This window comes from Suillus paluster, assembly GCF_016628075.1.
Source record: "Suillus paluster strain FC165 chromosome Unknown EDB91scaffold_71, whole genome shotgun sequence".
NCBI classification, from domain to species: domain Eukaryota; kingdom Fungi; phylum Basidiomycota; class Agaricomycetes; order Boletales; family Suillaceae; genus Suillus; species Suillus paluster.
The window spans coordinates 101104-117991 of NW_024537631.1; the positions used below are offsets into that span (position 1 = coordinate 101104).

General features: G+C 45.2%; 5 protein-coding genes across 5 annotated transcripts; 3 read left to right on the forward strand and 2 right to left on the reverse strand.

Moving 5' to 3' along the window:
* Positions 1-864: 864 nt before the first annotated feature.
* On the forward strand, positions 865-1550 carry EDB91DRAFT_1059495 (uncharacterized protein; the record flags this gene model as incomplete). The annotated part of the gene is made up of 4 exons (XM_041314251.1): positions 865-889; positions 945-1371; positions 1420-1427; positions 1477-1550. 4 exons carry the CDS (start codon positions 865-867, stop codon positions 1548-1550), a joined length of 534 nt encoding a protein of 177 aa, XP_041173008.1.
* Positions 1551-2381: 831 nt separating this feature from the next.
* Positions 2382-4898, reverse strand: EDB91DRAFT_1310144 (cytochrome P450; the record flags this gene model as incomplete). Its single annotated transcript, XM_041325089.1, has 13 exons — positions 2382-2893; positions 2947-2976; positions 3027-3149; positions 3209-3268; positions 3321-3346; positions 3402-3424; positions 3548-3616; positions 3860-4137; positions 4193-4318; positions 4376-4512; positions 4565-4661; positions 4722-4735; positions 4818-4898. 13 exons carry the CDS (start codon positions 4896-4898, stop codon positions 2701-2703), a joined length of 1257 nt encoding a protein of 418 aa, XP_041173009.1. The 3' UTR covers positions 2382-2700.
* A 2927-nt stretch (positions 4899-7825) lies between these two features.
* Positions 7826-8215, forward strand: EDB91DRAFT_1252663 (uncharacterized protein; the record flags this gene model as incomplete). The annotated part of the gene is made up of 2 exons (XM_041323535.1): positions 7826-7985; positions 8085-8215. The coding sequence occupies 2 exons, from the start codon at positions 7826-7828 to the stop codon at positions 8213-8215; spliced, it is 291 nt and encodes a 96-aa protein (XP_041173010.1).
* A 5616-nt stretch (positions 8216-13831) lies between these two features.
* EDB91DRAFT_1252666 (uncharacterized protein) lies at positions 13832-14499 on the reverse strand (the record flags this gene model as incomplete). Its single annotated transcript, XM_041323536.1, has 4 exons — positions 13832-13864; positions 13917-14054; positions 14105-14240; positions 14288-14499. The coding sequence occupies 4 exons, from the start codon at positions 14497-14499 to the stop codon at positions 13832-13834; spliced, it is 519 nt and encodes a 172-aa protein (XP_041173011.1).
* Positions 14500-14710: 211 nt separating this feature from the next.
* Positions 14711-16145, forward strand: EDB91DRAFT_1085460 (uncharacterized protein; the record flags this gene model as incomplete). The annotated part of the gene is made up of 4 exons (XM_041315901.1): positions 14711-14878; positions 15279-15301; positions 15491-15605; positions 15849-16145. The coding sequence occupies 4 exons, from the start codon at positions 14711-14713 to the stop codon at positions 16143-16145; spliced, it is 603 nt and encodes a 200-aa protein (XP_041173012.1).
* Between the last annotated feature and the right edge of the window lie 743 nt (positions 16146-16888).

Here is a 16888-nt window from a genome sequence, read left to right on the forward strand (position 1 = left end):
CCTGAAATGAATTCAGCTAGGTAGTCACGTCAGTGTACAGGGCTCGTACCCACCGCAGCTGGAGAGGGTTCGAGGGCGGTCTCTGATGGCAACATAAACAGACTCGGGACCTATATATATCACGTGCATATTCAAACCCAGCACAACCCTGCACAACCTTATCCCTCCACGTATTACAGTACTTACATTACACAAAAGCTCGAAAGACATGAAAGTGCTGAGGATGCATTAAGGATCATCCCAGCTCTTCAGAGCATATGTTATAGTTGCTCAAATGTAATAATAACATGTGCGGGTCGGTCTGGGGCATTCCTGTAACTCCACGACAGTCGCTCTCTGATGAGTAAAAACACTTGCGCACGGCAGTGGATACGTGAACAGACGCGTCGAATGTGATGCTCTCGCGTTAAATTTGTCAAAGAACCGCCACGGGTTAAGACCGAAAAAGCGTCAGTTCACCCACAGTTCAGACCTGCAGTCTGGACTCTGCACCGATGTGTCGGGTCTTGATCTATCTTGATATAAGCGCGGTGTCACCGGTTTGCTGGCTGTGATGGTTCGCGGGTAATACATACCAGGCTTGGCCCTGCTTGCCCATCGTGATTCGGAAGACAGGACAACCCTTCGGTTCTAATGGCGGTTGTTCGGCTCCTGAGCATTACCTCAGAAAATTGCCTTCTCTAACCTAGTCTCAGCTAGTCTCCCGTAGGCAAAACAAACATATGTCACGAACTGTTGGTCTGTCAGCTCTTTGATGCAGCGTCTCCAGTCTGTTTGGGAATATGACACTGGCGCACGAGATAATGGTATAAAAGCCATGCCCAAGGCAGGAGGAACTATCAATTCCTGAACGAGCTACTAGCAATGGCCTCTCCCAAAGTCTGGTTCAGTAAGTCATTCCTCTACTTACTAGGAGTGTGGCCGACACTAAGCATCACGCGCAGTAACGGGGACGTCGTCAGGATTCGGAAGATGCATGACAGAGTGCGCACTCAGCCAAGGAGACATCGTGGTAGCGACCCTCCGCAAGCCAGAAGCCTTATCCGATCTCGCAACTCGATATCCCGCAGAAAAACTCCTCGTGCTCAAAGTCGACGTCGCGAAGCAAGAAGACATCGACGAGGTGTTCGGACGGTTGGATGTGGTTTTCAATAATGCGGGCTACCAGCTTGTCACTGAGGTGGAAGGCATGCCTGTTAATAAAGCGCGTGAGATGTTCGAGACGAATTTTGGGGGCTCGACGAATGTTAGTCGTGCTGCGGTCAAGTTTTTTAGGGAGGTGAATGAACCTGGGAAGGGGGGAATACTTCTCCAAGTCAGTTCGGCTGCTGGCTTTAATCCGCTTCCTGGATTGGGTTATTATGCTGCGACGTGAGTGAACGTTTGTCCATGATAGAGACGTTGCTGACTTTCCTGCAGTAAAAATGGTAGGAATCTCGATGCATTGAAAGTTTTTATGACTGATTTGATATACAGCACTGAAGGGTTTCTCGGAGGGCCTAGCGAAAGAGTTGTCGCCTTCGTGGAACATAAAGGTGCGTTACCCCTAAAACCAATGAATTCGTACTCACAACGAACGAAGCCTATCCCCTTGAACTCGACATGCGAGGAAGAGCATGATGTAATAGTGGATAGTTTCATCATGGTCGTTGCACGCGGGACAGGTTGGTAAATCGGCGCTATTGATTCTATGAAGGTGTTTGTTGAGGGGGGCATGGCCCGTGTCCCCGATCTTGACAATGATGTAAAAATTATGTCTGCTATCTTCATGCCGACTAAAAAAAGTCCACAGTTTACTCCTCTTTGCGTCAGGTATCCCTCCCGCAGAACGTTCTATGGCACGAAAGTTTCAGATGCTCTCTCAAGACGATATACCGCCTGCGAATGGCGCACAACACAATCCTGGAACCGCTCCAACAGTAAACGCTTCCCCTCCCCACAATACCTCGCCTGTCGATGCGGTGAACCCAACTTCCCACGGTTTCGAGTCCCTTTCAGAATTGCCTCCTGTATCAAGCCCTTGAGTGGCATACCAGGAATACCTTGCGCGCACATCGATCCTCATTCCTGTTCCACCATTCCTGTACCTTCGCATCCCTCGTATTATCAAGGAGACAGTGCTGCTTGACTGGTCATGGTATCGTCGAGTGGATCCACCGAGAAATTACAGCAATGATGGCGAACGGGCGGAGCGCACCGGTGATGTCCCCCGAGCGGACAATGCTGCTTGAAATATGGTCATCTATATGTCGTTTCTTCTATATTATGGTCCGCTTCGTTGCACTCCTCCCCTCGATACCCTCAGGCTTCAAGTCTAAACACATTACCATGTATAGTTATCTCAACTGCAGACGATCGCCACCGAAATCTGACCCAATGCTAGAGGCTTCTGAGTGACAAGCAAGTGATGGCGACACGTACCGTGTCGCAAGCTCAGCAAACAACAAACTACCGTCTATGCCAGTCTGATCCTTCAACTCCAACGGTAACGTGAACATGAGCATTCAGACACCAGATACACCAACCCCGTTCCATCCTAGACCAGCCGCCAACCTTCCAGCGCCAAAGCCCATCTGGTTTTGCATATATTCTGACCCAGAGACGTACAGAGCATATGTACATCTTTTTATATCAGACCTCGCGAAGGGCATGGCGGCGATGAAGACGCGTACGAGTTAGGAGGAATACATATGCCTAGAATCAAAGTACCTCAGAATCACTTTGCATCAGGCGCCTCAGATCCGACTCCGAAATCCTCGCCTGAAACCCGACAGTACATGGCTGTATATCTGGCACCACCCCGCTCATATACCCAGTGTCATCGACCGGCTTCGACTTATCCAGAGCGAGCTGGTAGGCCCAAAGGACCAGCACGGAGTGTATGGTCACCGCCCTGTACGAATCAAATGAGCTCGGACGATCATGTGCGTAGAAAGGTCTTTTTACCTGGACGCAAGGTGTTGACCGGGGCATACGCTAGAAACTCGGTTAGTCGAATGAAAGAGTATTTTGAAACATGGACTTACCGCCGACCAAACCCAAAGACATAGAATTTAAGGTCATCCCTGAGGTTACCTTGGTCGTTGAGCCAACGCTCAGGGTTGAACGCGTGGGGGTCGGGGAAGACATCTGGGTCACGAGAGATGGCCCTGAGACAGTAGATGTTAGAACTTTCGTATCTTTTCGTATCCTCAACGACGATGCCTACCAATGGTTGCCGACGACCGTGGTGCCAGCAGGAATGCAATAGTTTTCCTGTCCGGTGACGCTAGATTATCGTTTGCACAACGAAGTGTTCAAAGACTACTTGCCCAAATCACGTCTTTAGTTGTTCGGTGAGCGATTCCTACAAAGCGAACATTATAAACGTCGGGCACACAACTGACAATGAAGATACCCACCTTCAGGAGCAGTCGGCCTCCATCTATAACACTCCATAATGAAAGCGCGCATACGAGGAAGGGACTCCTCGTCAGCGAAGGTCGGAACTTTACCGGAGACATTATGGAATCAAAAAAAGTCTAAACTGCAATGGAACCAAATTTACCTCTGTTCCTGCCGATCACCGCATCAAGCTCAGCATGGACTTTAGCCTGCTCCTCGGGGAAAATTGCCGCTGCCATTAGTATTGTGCAAATTGCCACAGCAGCCTGACACCTGGGTTCAGCCACGTTTCGTCGGAAACGACAAAACAAGACATCTCACCGAATGAGAACCAGCTAAAAGCAAGCCGCCAGCAAGGAAAGCCACTTCGGTCTCAGTGAAACCATAGGATTGCCTGATTCTCCAGCATGTATTTCGCAAACGAAGGGCCGACGTCCTCATTGCTCTGCTGCGGAAGGATTCAGATGACACGTACAAGTGAAAATTGGGAGGGAAATGGATACCAATTGGTCTTTGACGCGGTTCAGCTGGGAGAAGTAGAGTTTTTTGCCCCTCTCAAACTCCCGTGTTAAATCGCGACCATACCAAGGAGTATATTTGAGCCACGGGATCGAGTCTACCAGGTAAGCGCCAGGGCGCATAGATACACTCAATGCCATGAAGCGCCGGCGAACATCCTTGACCTCGGGATCAGTCGCATACGTGCGGGTGGTCTTTCCATACGCAATTTTCATAATCGTCGACGCAGTGAAACTTCAGAAGTCCCCGTAAGTAGTGTACTATCATGGTCTGAAAAGAGAGAACTTACGTCAACGCATGGTTCTGGAAGTTGTGTGGATCCTCAAGAATGTCGATGACCGCGTTCTTTGCGTAAGCAAACTGCAGGGGTTCATACGCCTCAGCCGTTCTAGGCTGGAGATGGGAATGAAGTGCTCTACATTACGTTGCGCGTAAGATATATGCTGTTTGCGCAAAATCATGAACTACGAACCTACGCATCAGACGCAACCTGTCGCCAGCATGTGAAAAGGCGATAGACTGTCCGCCGCTAAGCATTTCTCCAGCAGAAATCATGGGAGGACGATCAGCTGACGCTCCGCCCTGCTTCTCCATGATATCCACCACGGCCTGCAATAGAATGTTGAGCTTGATGTGACAAACTCAGCGTGGAAGGACTGACTTTATGGCGACCGATAATAACAATTTTCTCGGTTCCTTGACGAATGGTGACGAGAGGACCAAACTCGTCGATCCATCTTGCCACAGTGATGAAAGACCTGATTGGCGATGGGTCACGGTTAACATCAAAACCCAAGAAGTCAAATGTAACAACTTACTTGCGGTAAGGGTACTAAGTGACCCCGAAGTCTCCAATTGGGAGGGGACGGTGGGAGAGGAAGGCTGGTATCTGATTTAGCAAGGTAAGCGCGAACGATGAGTGCTACCGCAAGACAAGACGCAGCGAGGAGGGGCTGCGCGTTATCAGAAGTGAGTAGGTCAGGCAGCTGCAGCATGACTGATGCGGGAAGAGTAAACAATGGTTGGAGGGAACTCATTGATCGGGTGTTCAAGTTATACCAACTATGACACGCTGGTAACCCAAACCTGGTGCTCATGCTGGCCCGAGATGATTCGCTCGTCCATGGAGTAATTGAAGTCTGCAAGCAGACGAGGAATCAGTCCGAGTGAACATTTGATTTTTCCTCTACGCCAGGACTGGTAGTGACTGGCTTCGGAGGTACCAAGAGGGGGGGGGTAACGCGCCGAACAGCCGATAATTGTAAGCACGCTGGCTTACCTGAGTTCCCATACTCAGTATATATACTGTCGTTGATACTGAAAGCTAAGCTTTCAGTATTCTACCTTTTGGTGTAACGGTTATGCGCGTGCGGCAGTCTGACCTACTTACAATAATTCGTGAGACCAGACACATATTCGTTGAGAGTCACTTCCCGTAAGGTTTTGCAGACGAATTCCTGTAGATCCTCATGCCTTAGCCTAATAGCCGCGCTGGACTTGGAAGGCAGCTGTCAACGCCTGTCAAACGGTTACTCTCGCACTCGTCTGTAAATCTGTTAATGTATAAGGAGAGGTTTGCTACTCCTCCATAGATGTCTGTAAATTGTCGGAGCGCACTAAATGTCTGATTCGGGTAATTTTCTTACTCTTTTTAGATGGTTCGCTCCAAGTTCGCTCACGGAATTGTCGTCCGGATCATTGGTGTTGTTCCCAGTCCATCGTCTTGCAGCGTCTTGCAGAGTTCTTACGGTTTACAGATTCTGTGCGTAAATTAGCCGATGTCGAGCGGTCAAACTTATACAGACAAGCTTGTTTCTGTAAATTCTTACGGGAAGTCACCGTTGTCGTCGGTTTTGCTGGTGCGATAGCTTGCGGGAACTAAGTAGTACCCCGTAGTACCAGGTACTAGTTGATGATGCAAATTCAAATTGTGGGCGGGGTCGTGCTAGCCCACGACAGCTCACCGGAATCAGTGCCATTTGAAACTGAACAAGATCTCGCAACTTTATAATAGCCGCCCAACAGGAAGGCCGCCGGCCATAGATCTGCCAGCATGCACTACTAGTTATGAAACTCCGCCGAATATCTTAAGCTTTTAAGAATGGCACCGAGGTGGACTCAGGATATCCTGGATGGTAATATGATGATTAATAGAAACGTGTTGAAATTCAAACCCGGGACAAGCTTATTTAATCAACCCCCTCCAGCACATGGTTCCAATACTGAATCTTGACTTCTGGCCGGAGACCAGGAGATCATCCTTAAGTGTAGTCATTCCACAGCTCGTTGCAACGGCTCTACTTCAACGCAATGCAGTGACGACGTGCATGTCAGAAGCCGGGACTCCGGAGGTGCTCGAGGGTGGATTCCATGACAAAAGTGAATGCCAAGGAAGGTAAAAAAAAAGGCCGTGTGTCGGTGCACGGAGGGCGGATGGTTGCATCTGTAACTATATGATAGCGATCTTCAAGGGATCCCTGAGATTTATCATCAGATCACAAATGCACACCAAGTGAAGACAGAAGGCGCTGATGAATTAGTTATAAAGTGCAATAGAAAAAGACCCTTTAGCACTGCACAACGACACAGGAGACACATAAAGCGACTGAGATGACAAGCAGGGGAAGCGTTGCAAGAACTGACTACCGATACCATCTGTACCTGTAGTATTGAAGCTTCAAAGTGTCAGATTAGACACAAGCCTTGATGTAAAAATGACTCTAAACTTGTGAGAGTGAAGCATCAAGTCAGAGACACTGCCCACCCGACTAATCCCTTTGACCATGAAGCGTCAAGCTGGAGTGTTTGGTCCACAATATTCCCACACATGATATTTTCGCATTTTCCAGGCACAGTGTGGGAATTACCCCACAACACCAAAAACATCGCCCATTTTGGGAATCTCCACAATATCACACCCTCCCTACTGTCTGCAGCTTCACCAATAGGTCCCCTTGTATCTGAGTAGTATTTTTGTATATATATGTATAATATAATATAATGAACCACTTTTTTTATTCATTTGTGTGATAGATCTCCCTCCAGGGCCCTTTCAAAATGATGTAGGGTACAAAACATTTTCGCACATTTTCCCCTTTGATAGGGAAGTGTTCCAGGGCATTAAGAACATGTTTAGGAGTATATATGAAGAGATTCCCATCTTTATTTGACCCCCTGAAGCGCCCTGCGTCAATAGATATAGCATATATACAGGAAAATACAAAATATGTTTCATATGCTCATTTTCTAGGTAGACAGACTTTGGAAAATGATCCCCAGCATCTATTCAACATTAGGAACAATGTATCAGGAGCCCAGGACCATAGGACAAGACCTTGTTGTATAGTGTACCACCTCACCCTGTGGGAATAATGCATTAACAATTGTAATGCCAATGATGCATTACTTTTAATTTACTTTTAATACTTTGTGATCATTATTAATTTTGGTTAGAGGATTGGAGGTTAGATGTTAGAGGGTTAGAAGGTTAGTAGGTTTGTTAGTGAGTTAGAGGTTAGAGAGTTAGTGGTTAGTAGTTAGTGGTTAGTTAGGATTAGCTAGGATTATATTCTGTCTTGGAGAATTTAATGAAAGGTAACCTAGGTTACAGGTTTGGTGTACAGTGCAAAACAGATAGCATAGGCCTCTCTGTTGCAAACTCAATTGTGGTGTGATAAGGAAATTTTTGACATTTTTGGCGTGCAACTGGGTCAAAAGATCATGAATCTGCAATAAAAAAATTGGTGTAGATTATGTAAGCAGTCCCAATTTTTCACAAAAAAAACAATATGTTCGTGCGCCAATCTCCCATCTAAACATGCCCTGGAAAAACAAGAAGGCTCGGCGGGCCCAGGCTCAGTGAGCTCCTGGCAGCAAATTCTTTAGTAAAGATTATATTGACAATGTCGAGGACCCAGATGACATGGACTATATCAACAAAGAAGATTCAGGTTCAGACTTGGATGGTGAAGGCTGGATTGTCAGCTTACTAGAGCATGACATCACAGACCTTGGTGCCATCTCTGACTTCGAGGATGATAGAGAATGGCATGGTCCTATTGTCAATGACAACTTGGATCATGGTGATGGTGGCAAGAAATGAAAGGCTGCTGGTGATACCCAAAGTTGCAAGGCATCTGATGAGGAGGGTACCGAAGAATTCAAAGCTCACCAGATACTAGCCGCTGCTGAAGAATTCTGGCAGAAAATATTTACCAAACCTGTCAACCATCTCAATGCTGCCCCTCTTAAAGCCAAGGGCAGTGTCATATCCCGTACCTCTGGATCCGGAATTCCGGATCTACTCCATTAAAGTCTGGTCCTCCGTCTTACTATTCCGCCCGGCGCTCCGCCTTCATCTCCACACTCACCCCTAACTCCTTTTAGATTAGCTATTGCTCCGGTTACCGGTTATGTCCTATTCCACTATGCTTACTGATCCATCCATTCTTACTTCATTTCTGACTTCACTGCTTTGATCTGTTATACTTAGTAATAGACTTTCCACATGCTTCGTACATAGCCCTTGCCTTTGCTGACTGATTTACCTACATGATACCTACAGTATATAAACCCCTGTAATACTCCAGAACTCCTCAGTTCGAATATCATCTTAGTTCTGCTCATTCCTGCAATCTCTGGACTTGAGTCTCACCTCTTGTCCACCTCCGAGTCTTAGGGGTTAAACCTTAGGACTACTTCTCCGGCTCTACCTTAGGGTAGTCTAACCCCTATTCAGTTTCTACTCCGGACTTCCATAGTAGCCTTACTTCGTCCCCCATATAAACCTTCCGGAGTTCCACCAAACTCCACCGACACTAAGTCCTCCGGAACTCCCCGGACTTCCGTTGGACTTCCCCTCTGTCCCCCGGAAATTAAAGGGCACATACTCAGGTAAGGGGCGCAGCGCACGAGCTGAAGCCGAAGCCCTTTGAATAACCTCTCCCTTGAGCACGACCTTAACAGGCAGCTACACTGGTACGAGCCAAAGCAGTTTCTACCAAAAGCAAAGCAAACTTTGCAAAGCAGCAGTTGGGACAGCAAAACTCAGCAATTACTTTCGGTGCTCCACTTCAGTAGTACCACATACTTCCCAGCCTATTATCGAGGTCCGGCAGTCAGATAGCATATCCTCCGAGTCAGACTCGGACACACCTTCTGACATGGAAGACTCAGACCAATGGGTCAATTTCTTGGAGCCACCCGCACCACCAACACAATCTCATGACACAGCCCCTGAGCTGCTGTCAGACACTGCTACGTCTAACAATAACACAGAGCCAGTGCCGGAGGCTGCCTCATTCCTCAATCCTACTGCAGACGACGAGCTGGATCCTCTCGATGTTCCAATAGGCAAGGTCATTGAAGGATTAATCAAAGATGCTACAAAGCACAAGTCCTTCAGTGCACAATTCAAGCTCCATGCTGTCACAAATTATCTGGAGTTGCTTGAGCGCTATCGGCGAATCCCCAACATCAAAAATCCTGCAACATGAGCCAGCCTTGCTATTGTGAAGTCTGTGGGTAAGGGGCCTTACCTTGCTCGCATGATTCATTGCCTCATCATCTACATCTGTAGATTCTGAACCCTCCCACCATCTCAAGCTGGAAAACACCATGCGCACCTGTCACTGTTGAATAATGAGCAAGTGCACCAATCCGTTCGTTGTTTCTTGACTGTACAAGAGGCTGGACAAGTTAGTAGTGCACCCAATCCTAAAGAATGATAGAAAATTGATGTCACTTACTAGATCATGCCATGCAAACTTCAGCACGAAGTCAATGAAACAATCATTCCTGCTCTGGGTCTTGACCTGGGGAAAAACACAATCTCCGAAAATTGTGTGAGACGTTGGTTGAAGAAATTAGGCTATGAGCTCACCAGTGTAAAGAAGGGGATATATGTTGATGGCCACGAGCGTGCTGATGTTGTGGAATACTGAAAAGCATTTTTAGCCCAAGTGGCTGAGAATGAACACCTACGGAACATGTATAATGACAAAACCTTAGATGTCATAGAGCCAACCTTGCTTCCTGGCGAGCGAAAACATGTTCCGGTGCATCATGACGAGAGCATATTCAGGTCCAATGAACTGCAGCAAAGGGTTTGGACAAAGGAGGGGAAAATGCCACTGCGAAAGAAGGGTCAAGGGAAAGCAATTCACGTGTCGGACTTCATAACAGAAGAGACAGGTCGATTGAGTCTGTCGGAAGAACAGGTTTTTCCAGCTCTCACGTTTGTGGTTCTTTGACTAATGTTGTCACTTAGATAGCTGAGGACACCACATTGCCCGTGAACAAACACCTTAAATGTTATGATTCTCGCAAGATAATTTTTCCAGGAAAGAATGCAGATGGTTGGTGGACAGCTGAGATGCTTGTTCAACAAGTACGAAGCAATATTTGCATTACACTGTCACAATGATGTGTGCTAATTAATGTTAGGTTGAACAAGTTATTCTGCTCTTCGAGCGGACTTATCCCGATGCCGTCGCTGAGTTTTTCTTTGATCAATCTGCTGCTCACGGTGCTTTTGCGGTGAACGCATTAAATGCAAACAAGATGAATGTCAAACCTGGTGGCAAGCAGCGTCACATGCATTCCACCACTATTCCTGCTGACAATCCAAACCCTGCTCTTCGTGGAGTGGCTCAGGATATGTGTTTTGTGGAGAATTTACCATCCGACCATCCATTCCACGAATTCTGTGGCCAACCGAAAGGGATGAAGGTCGTGCTTGAAGAATGTGGCCTTTGGGACAGGTTGTGTGCTGGAAACAATGGGAAAGCCCTTATTGATGACTGCGCATCATGCAAGATGTCACAAAAGGCCCGCACCACGCTCGCTCGAAGTGCTGCTGCGCAGTCACTATTTGATGATGCCGAGGATGAAAATGCAGCTCCTGAAGACAATCTTCATCTGAACGAGTCGACAACATGCTGCATGCACAAGGTGCTCTCACTCCAGGCCAATTTTCTTGCAGAGAAGCCTCAGTTGCAGCTTGTCATCGAGGCTGCTGGGCACAAGTGCTATTTTCTGCCAAAGTTCCGTTGTGAGCTAAATCCAATTGAGATGTATTGGGGATGGGTTAAAATCCGTGAGTTGAACAGTCCTGTGCCATCTAGTGATATTCTGACGAGTCCGGAAGGCTTACGAGTGCTTGCAGATGGCACTTTTCCAACTGCGAGGAGACTTGTTCCTGAGATACTGGGTGCATGCCCTACCAAAGTTATCTGGGCCTTTTACCGCAAAACATGGCGCTATATGGACACCTGTAGGTGAGCATTTCAATGCTATAGTTTGCCTCCAGTCTCTCAGCACCCGCATTCATGCAGGAAGGGTCTTGATGCTAAGCAAGCTGAATATGCTGTGAAGAAATACTGCTTGCATTGCAAAGTTGGTGCGGGAATCATGGCTGAAATGGATACATTGAACTACGCTGAATAAGTACATGTATTTTGTACATTTACGATGGTCCAGCAGAGGCCACAAACATGTTTTTTCTTCACTGCAAGCAATGGGGAGGAGGAGTGACTACCAAATAAGGAAGGTGGCAGTGCTGGTGGCATGGGAAGTCTCAATTTGAGACCGTCATTTTTTTAAATCTAGGAATTTCAAGAAAGTAATCAGATAGGTTTGTCACTAGGCTCGAACAGAGGTGTTTCCACTAGTTTTGGTGGAAATCAGATGGAATGGGGCGATGTAGAAAGGGATCTGTGTTGATGCTGTGGCAGAGGTCAGTTTTTCCTGTTTTGCACTATACTGATAGTTACAATAGTTAATGCATTACATCAGTCTTGTAATTATCATCAATTAATGCATTATAATGACAAGGTAGCCTGAGTGTACCCCCCCTCTCCTGGTGGTTTACCCCCTGTGAAAAAATTTCCTGTAGGACCGGACCTCAAGGAGGGTAGGGGGTCTATTTCTATGTATATTTGTAGTAAATACATCACATAGCTAGCCCATGACACCTACAGGATCCTTCTACAAGAACAAAACTTGACAAATCACAATTGTGACATTTTTGATGTGTTTTACCACCCCACCCTTACATAGATTATCCAAGCTACTCAGAGACTATCATTAATACATGTTTACATGTTTGTTATGCTAAGGATTAGTGAGATCTAGGGCGAAAATTTGAGATCTGATGTAAAGGGGGTATTTCTACTGATCAGAAGCCCACATGGTAATAAAGGGTGTTATCAGTGATAAGACACCTGGGATACCTCTTATATATATCCCTGATTATAGCCTCAAAGATTTAGAAAGATCCCTCAAGGATTGAGTGAATGATGAGTAAAATAACATATATGTGAAAAGTGACAATTGACATCTGGTCACACAAAGTCACATTTATATATGATACAGGTCGAAGATTTCATTAAAAAATGTGTAGGATACATGATAGACTACATAAGGAACCTATACTACATACTGCCCTGAGGGTAGAGTGGTAGTGGGAGGGATGTAGTGTAGAAGTGTTTGAATGGGTGGCTCATAGCAATGTATACACCAACTGACTATTTTCAATGTTTCGAACTTCAGGTCATTTGAAGTTTCCTACACTCAATTTCTTATCTATTTCATTTCCCCAGCTCTCAATTCTGCGCAGATCTTTCTGTACTTTTAGGTACATGATACTGAATATATGTGAAATGTACTCTAGGTGTCTGATCATCAAAATTCGATAATTTGAAGGTATGGGCCTTTTATCAGTAGAAATAGCAAGTATATACACTATCTCAAAACTACAGCCTATTTTGAGCTGATCCTGGTCATAAAAAGCACATATATATGCTATTCTAATGATATATGAACAGATTTGATTATTCATGCAAGGATAGAGTAGTCAGAAACATGAAAAATGTGATTTATCAAATTTTGTTCCTGTAGGTTTCCTGGGCTAGCTATGTGATGTATTCACTACAAATATACATAGAAGTAGACCCCCTACCATCCTTGAGGTCTGGTCCTACAGGAAAAAATTTCACAGGGGGTAAACCACCAGGAGAGGGGGGTACACTATACAACAAGGTCTTGTCCTGTGGTCCTGGGCTCCTTATACATTGTTCCTCATGTTGAATAGATGCTGGGTATAATTTTTCCAAGTTCATCCATCTAGAAATAATCAAATGGGAACATATTTTGTGTTTTCCTGTATATGTGCTATATCTATTGATGTAGGACACTTCAGGGGGTCAAATAAAGATGGGAATCTCTTCATAAACATGTTCTGAATATTATAGAAAACTTCCCTATTAAAGGGGCAAAAATGCGAAAGTGTTCTGTACCCCACCCTATTTTGAAAGGGCCCTGGAGGGGGAGCTGTCACACAAATAAACAAAAAAGCGGTCTATTATATTATATTATGCATATATATACTAAACTACTACTTATATATGAAGGGGGACCTGTTGTGGTGTGGTGGTGAAGCTGCAGTGAGGTGGGAAGGGTGTGGGAATAATTGATATTGTGGAGATTCCCAAAATGGGCGATGTTTTTGGTGTTGTGGGGTAATTCCCACGGAGCTCCAAGAGGTCCGGAATTTGAAGAGAAGCTGTGGGAGAAGTATGTAAGCATATATTAGAAATGGGAGGAGCCAGTGCATCCTTGGCACATCCCAACTCAAACATCTTATGCATCATGAGAAACTTTGAAGCATCAACCTACACATGTCAGAGAACTAGACACATTTTGCATCAAGGTCTCTGTCTAATCACACACCTTTATGCTTCAATCTGACACTATGGCCTGCACTGCATCCATCATCATTATCTCAGGCAATAATTTTTTAAAAACAGCACACTTACTCCTTCCAAAATTTCATCAAATCTTTGACCCACTGTTGGTCAGTGCTATCCTGGATGGCGTCCACGGCTCTGTAGTATAGATCACCAAGGTCTATGGCCCCAATGACAGGTGTCTATGACTCCACATTCCTAGCTGTGAAATCCATCTGATGCACATGATTCAGATGTAGTAGATACTATCAGAATAGAATCACTTACCTGACAGGCAGCATACATAATATTTCTGATTCCTGGTTCCGTAAGATGATGCATTTTCCCCTTCCCAGGCTTTGACAAGTGGCTAATGTGCTCTTTTGATAGAGCAGACATTGGACCTGTAAAGATATGGTGCCATGCCTAGTACAAAGGAGGTTAAAAAAATAGTGCTGGTAGCTCAAAAACAATACCTGTATCATGACATGACTTTGGAGGAATCCCTTCTTCTTGTTCTTTGGGTCGTACAGGCTCATGTCATAGAACATTAATGGCCACTGCTTCGCACTGATCTTCTTCTCCCCTGTGTTGACCTTGTCCATATAAGCTCTGAAGTTGAATGTTAGTGTCAGTCTTGATCACGTACAAGTACATACTGTGGGTCCATATCAAATTCAGTAATATCCTGTGTGGGAGATAAGAGTCGTGCAGTCTGTGGGTGGTTCCACCCTTGCAAGGCCTTGCTGTGAGACTTGAGTATTGGGGGGTCAAAATGATCCTTGATGGGGTCGCTGAGCATGTACTGAAGTCCGGTATGCTTCAGAGATCCCGTATTGTCACAATGAGCTGCATTTGCTGCACTTTCCATCTAAAAGATGTCAGTATACAAAATATATGCTAAAAAAGCACATATATGCCTTTAAAAAGCACATATATGTACCTACTGATTTGAGGAAACTCATCAGTGATTCTGGTTCTCATTCAAGTTTTGCAATGAGGTCGCTGAAATTGGGGATTGATTTTGAAAATGTGGTAAATAACTGGATATTGGCTCATGTTCTGCAACAGACGATTAGCTAATGACTGCTAGTTGGAATAAAAACAAACTCTTCATTCAGCTCTTCATCACGATCAGTTTCCTCAGGCTCAAATTCAGCAAGTATTCCATCTCGCAGAACAACAGAAATGTTAGCAAAAAGGTTGTGGTTCAAACAGAAGAATCAGGGCAGCAGTTAGATAATGATCAAGTGGGTTGCTGTAATGATAAGTAAGCCACGGTCTTTCAATTTCACTTACAGGTGACCCTACATTTTCTTCTGCTTGCACCCAGTTGATGAGGTGTCATCTAAGCTCTGGAGAAGAGCTTCAAAACATTCCTCAGATCGGTTGTTCTGGTCTGCACTTTCAGGCATGATGATGTGGTTCAGGGTTAAGGGGTAAACACGATTCAGGATTCTTGTTGATGTGTTATTTGTTTGGTTCTGTTGACTTGTTACATTATTAAGCATGCTAGTAATTGATTACAAGTGCAAAACTGAGAAAACTTGAATATATGTGCAACAAGAAACACAATAACATTACAATGTGCATGAGTGATACAGTAGTAACAGGAAAGCTGCAAAGAGAAAACATTCTATGTCAATGTAGCTGCCACAACAGGAGCAGGCAAGGTGTGCAAAACTTGTAGGCTGGCAATGGATTCATTATTCTCCACATCCCTGAAATGGTGATGGTGGTGGGGCGGCCAGGCTATGCTACTGTTGAATTTGGGTTTGAGTGGCGGTGGATTTTTGCAGATTCCCACCAAGTGCACTGGCTTCACCTGGACAGAGTTATTTCTGTAGATTGATTTTTGTTAGTGTAATGATCAAGCAAATAGGAGAAAACTTACCCAGGACTCTGGGACATGATTTTGAGGCATGCAAGATCTTCCATGATCTTGATCTTATTGAACGAGAAGCTGGAAAGTTTAATGTTAGTAGGCTGATCTACTGCTGCCACCCTCAATTGCTTGTCTGCTACATGACAACAACAAAGACTGGAAATTCTTCTATGTTAACATGTACTGCTATTTTTATACTCCTGATGTCTGTCACTGATTTTCATTATTCAGATTCATTGACAGAGACATGATGATGAGGTTCCATGGTGGTGGGGTTGGCCACAAGTCTACTTGTGAGTCAACTGCAGTTTTCTTGGAGGACCGTGACCCTCTAGATGAAATCACTCGAGACAATAGCGAAGAAGACTTTGAAGATGGCATCAATCAGGGAGCACAGCTCAGTGGGTCCACTAGTAGTCGAAATCAAGCCACCAGTGATGAAGACAAAGACTGATATCAGGTCTGAGATGGATGAGTATGGGTATGGGGGCCTTGACAAGGAAGAAAAGGTGACCGATGAAGAAGGAGATGAAGAACAAGTGGATGGTCTTGAGGAGGCTAATGATGAGGTTGGACCGGAGGATGGTGAAGTTGATGCTATGTATGAGTATGAAGGGAATGCAGAGCTCTAGCAACAATTGTCTTGTATGACCCTATCGTGAGTAGCACTCTATTAATTATCATACAAACATGACACCAGCCTGTCGCTGGTCATGCGAGTCGCTACCAGTCTTTGCTACCTCCATGCAAGTAACCACCTTTCTGCTGCATCCATACCAGATCGCTGCAAGACCAGATAAGTCGAGTTTGATCTTTTTTACACAAGTCTAATTGGTTGATACTTACAGTGGCTCAAAAAACTGTCCACATGTTTTCACATTTTTCACTATCTATGATATTGTGTGAGAATATACAAATACCTCAAGGACATGCTGGTATCATATTGTAGCACCACTTCAGGGCTTTCAATTTAGCACTATGGCGTGGGAAGTGGTTGAGATATGGTTGAGATATGAGGCTTCCAAAATGATGACTCATGCGGACAGTTTTTGACTCAAGTATTTTACAGTGATAATCAGGTATTCTAGTACTCTGTGTGACCTCCCTTGGCTTTAATTACTGCCTCTATCCTTCTAGGCATACTCTCAATTAATTTCTGGCAATATTCTGTTGCAATCCTTCCCCATTCCACTGCTACTCTCTCCCATAGCTCCCATACTCCTTTAGGGGGGTTTCAGAGGCTTGAAGCTTCTTCTTGAGTGTTCCCCAGAGATGTTCAATGACATTGACATCAGGGGACTGTTCTGGTCAGTCAAGAACATTGATATTATGTTCTTCAAACCATTTTCTGGCTCTCCTAGATGTGTGCTTGGGA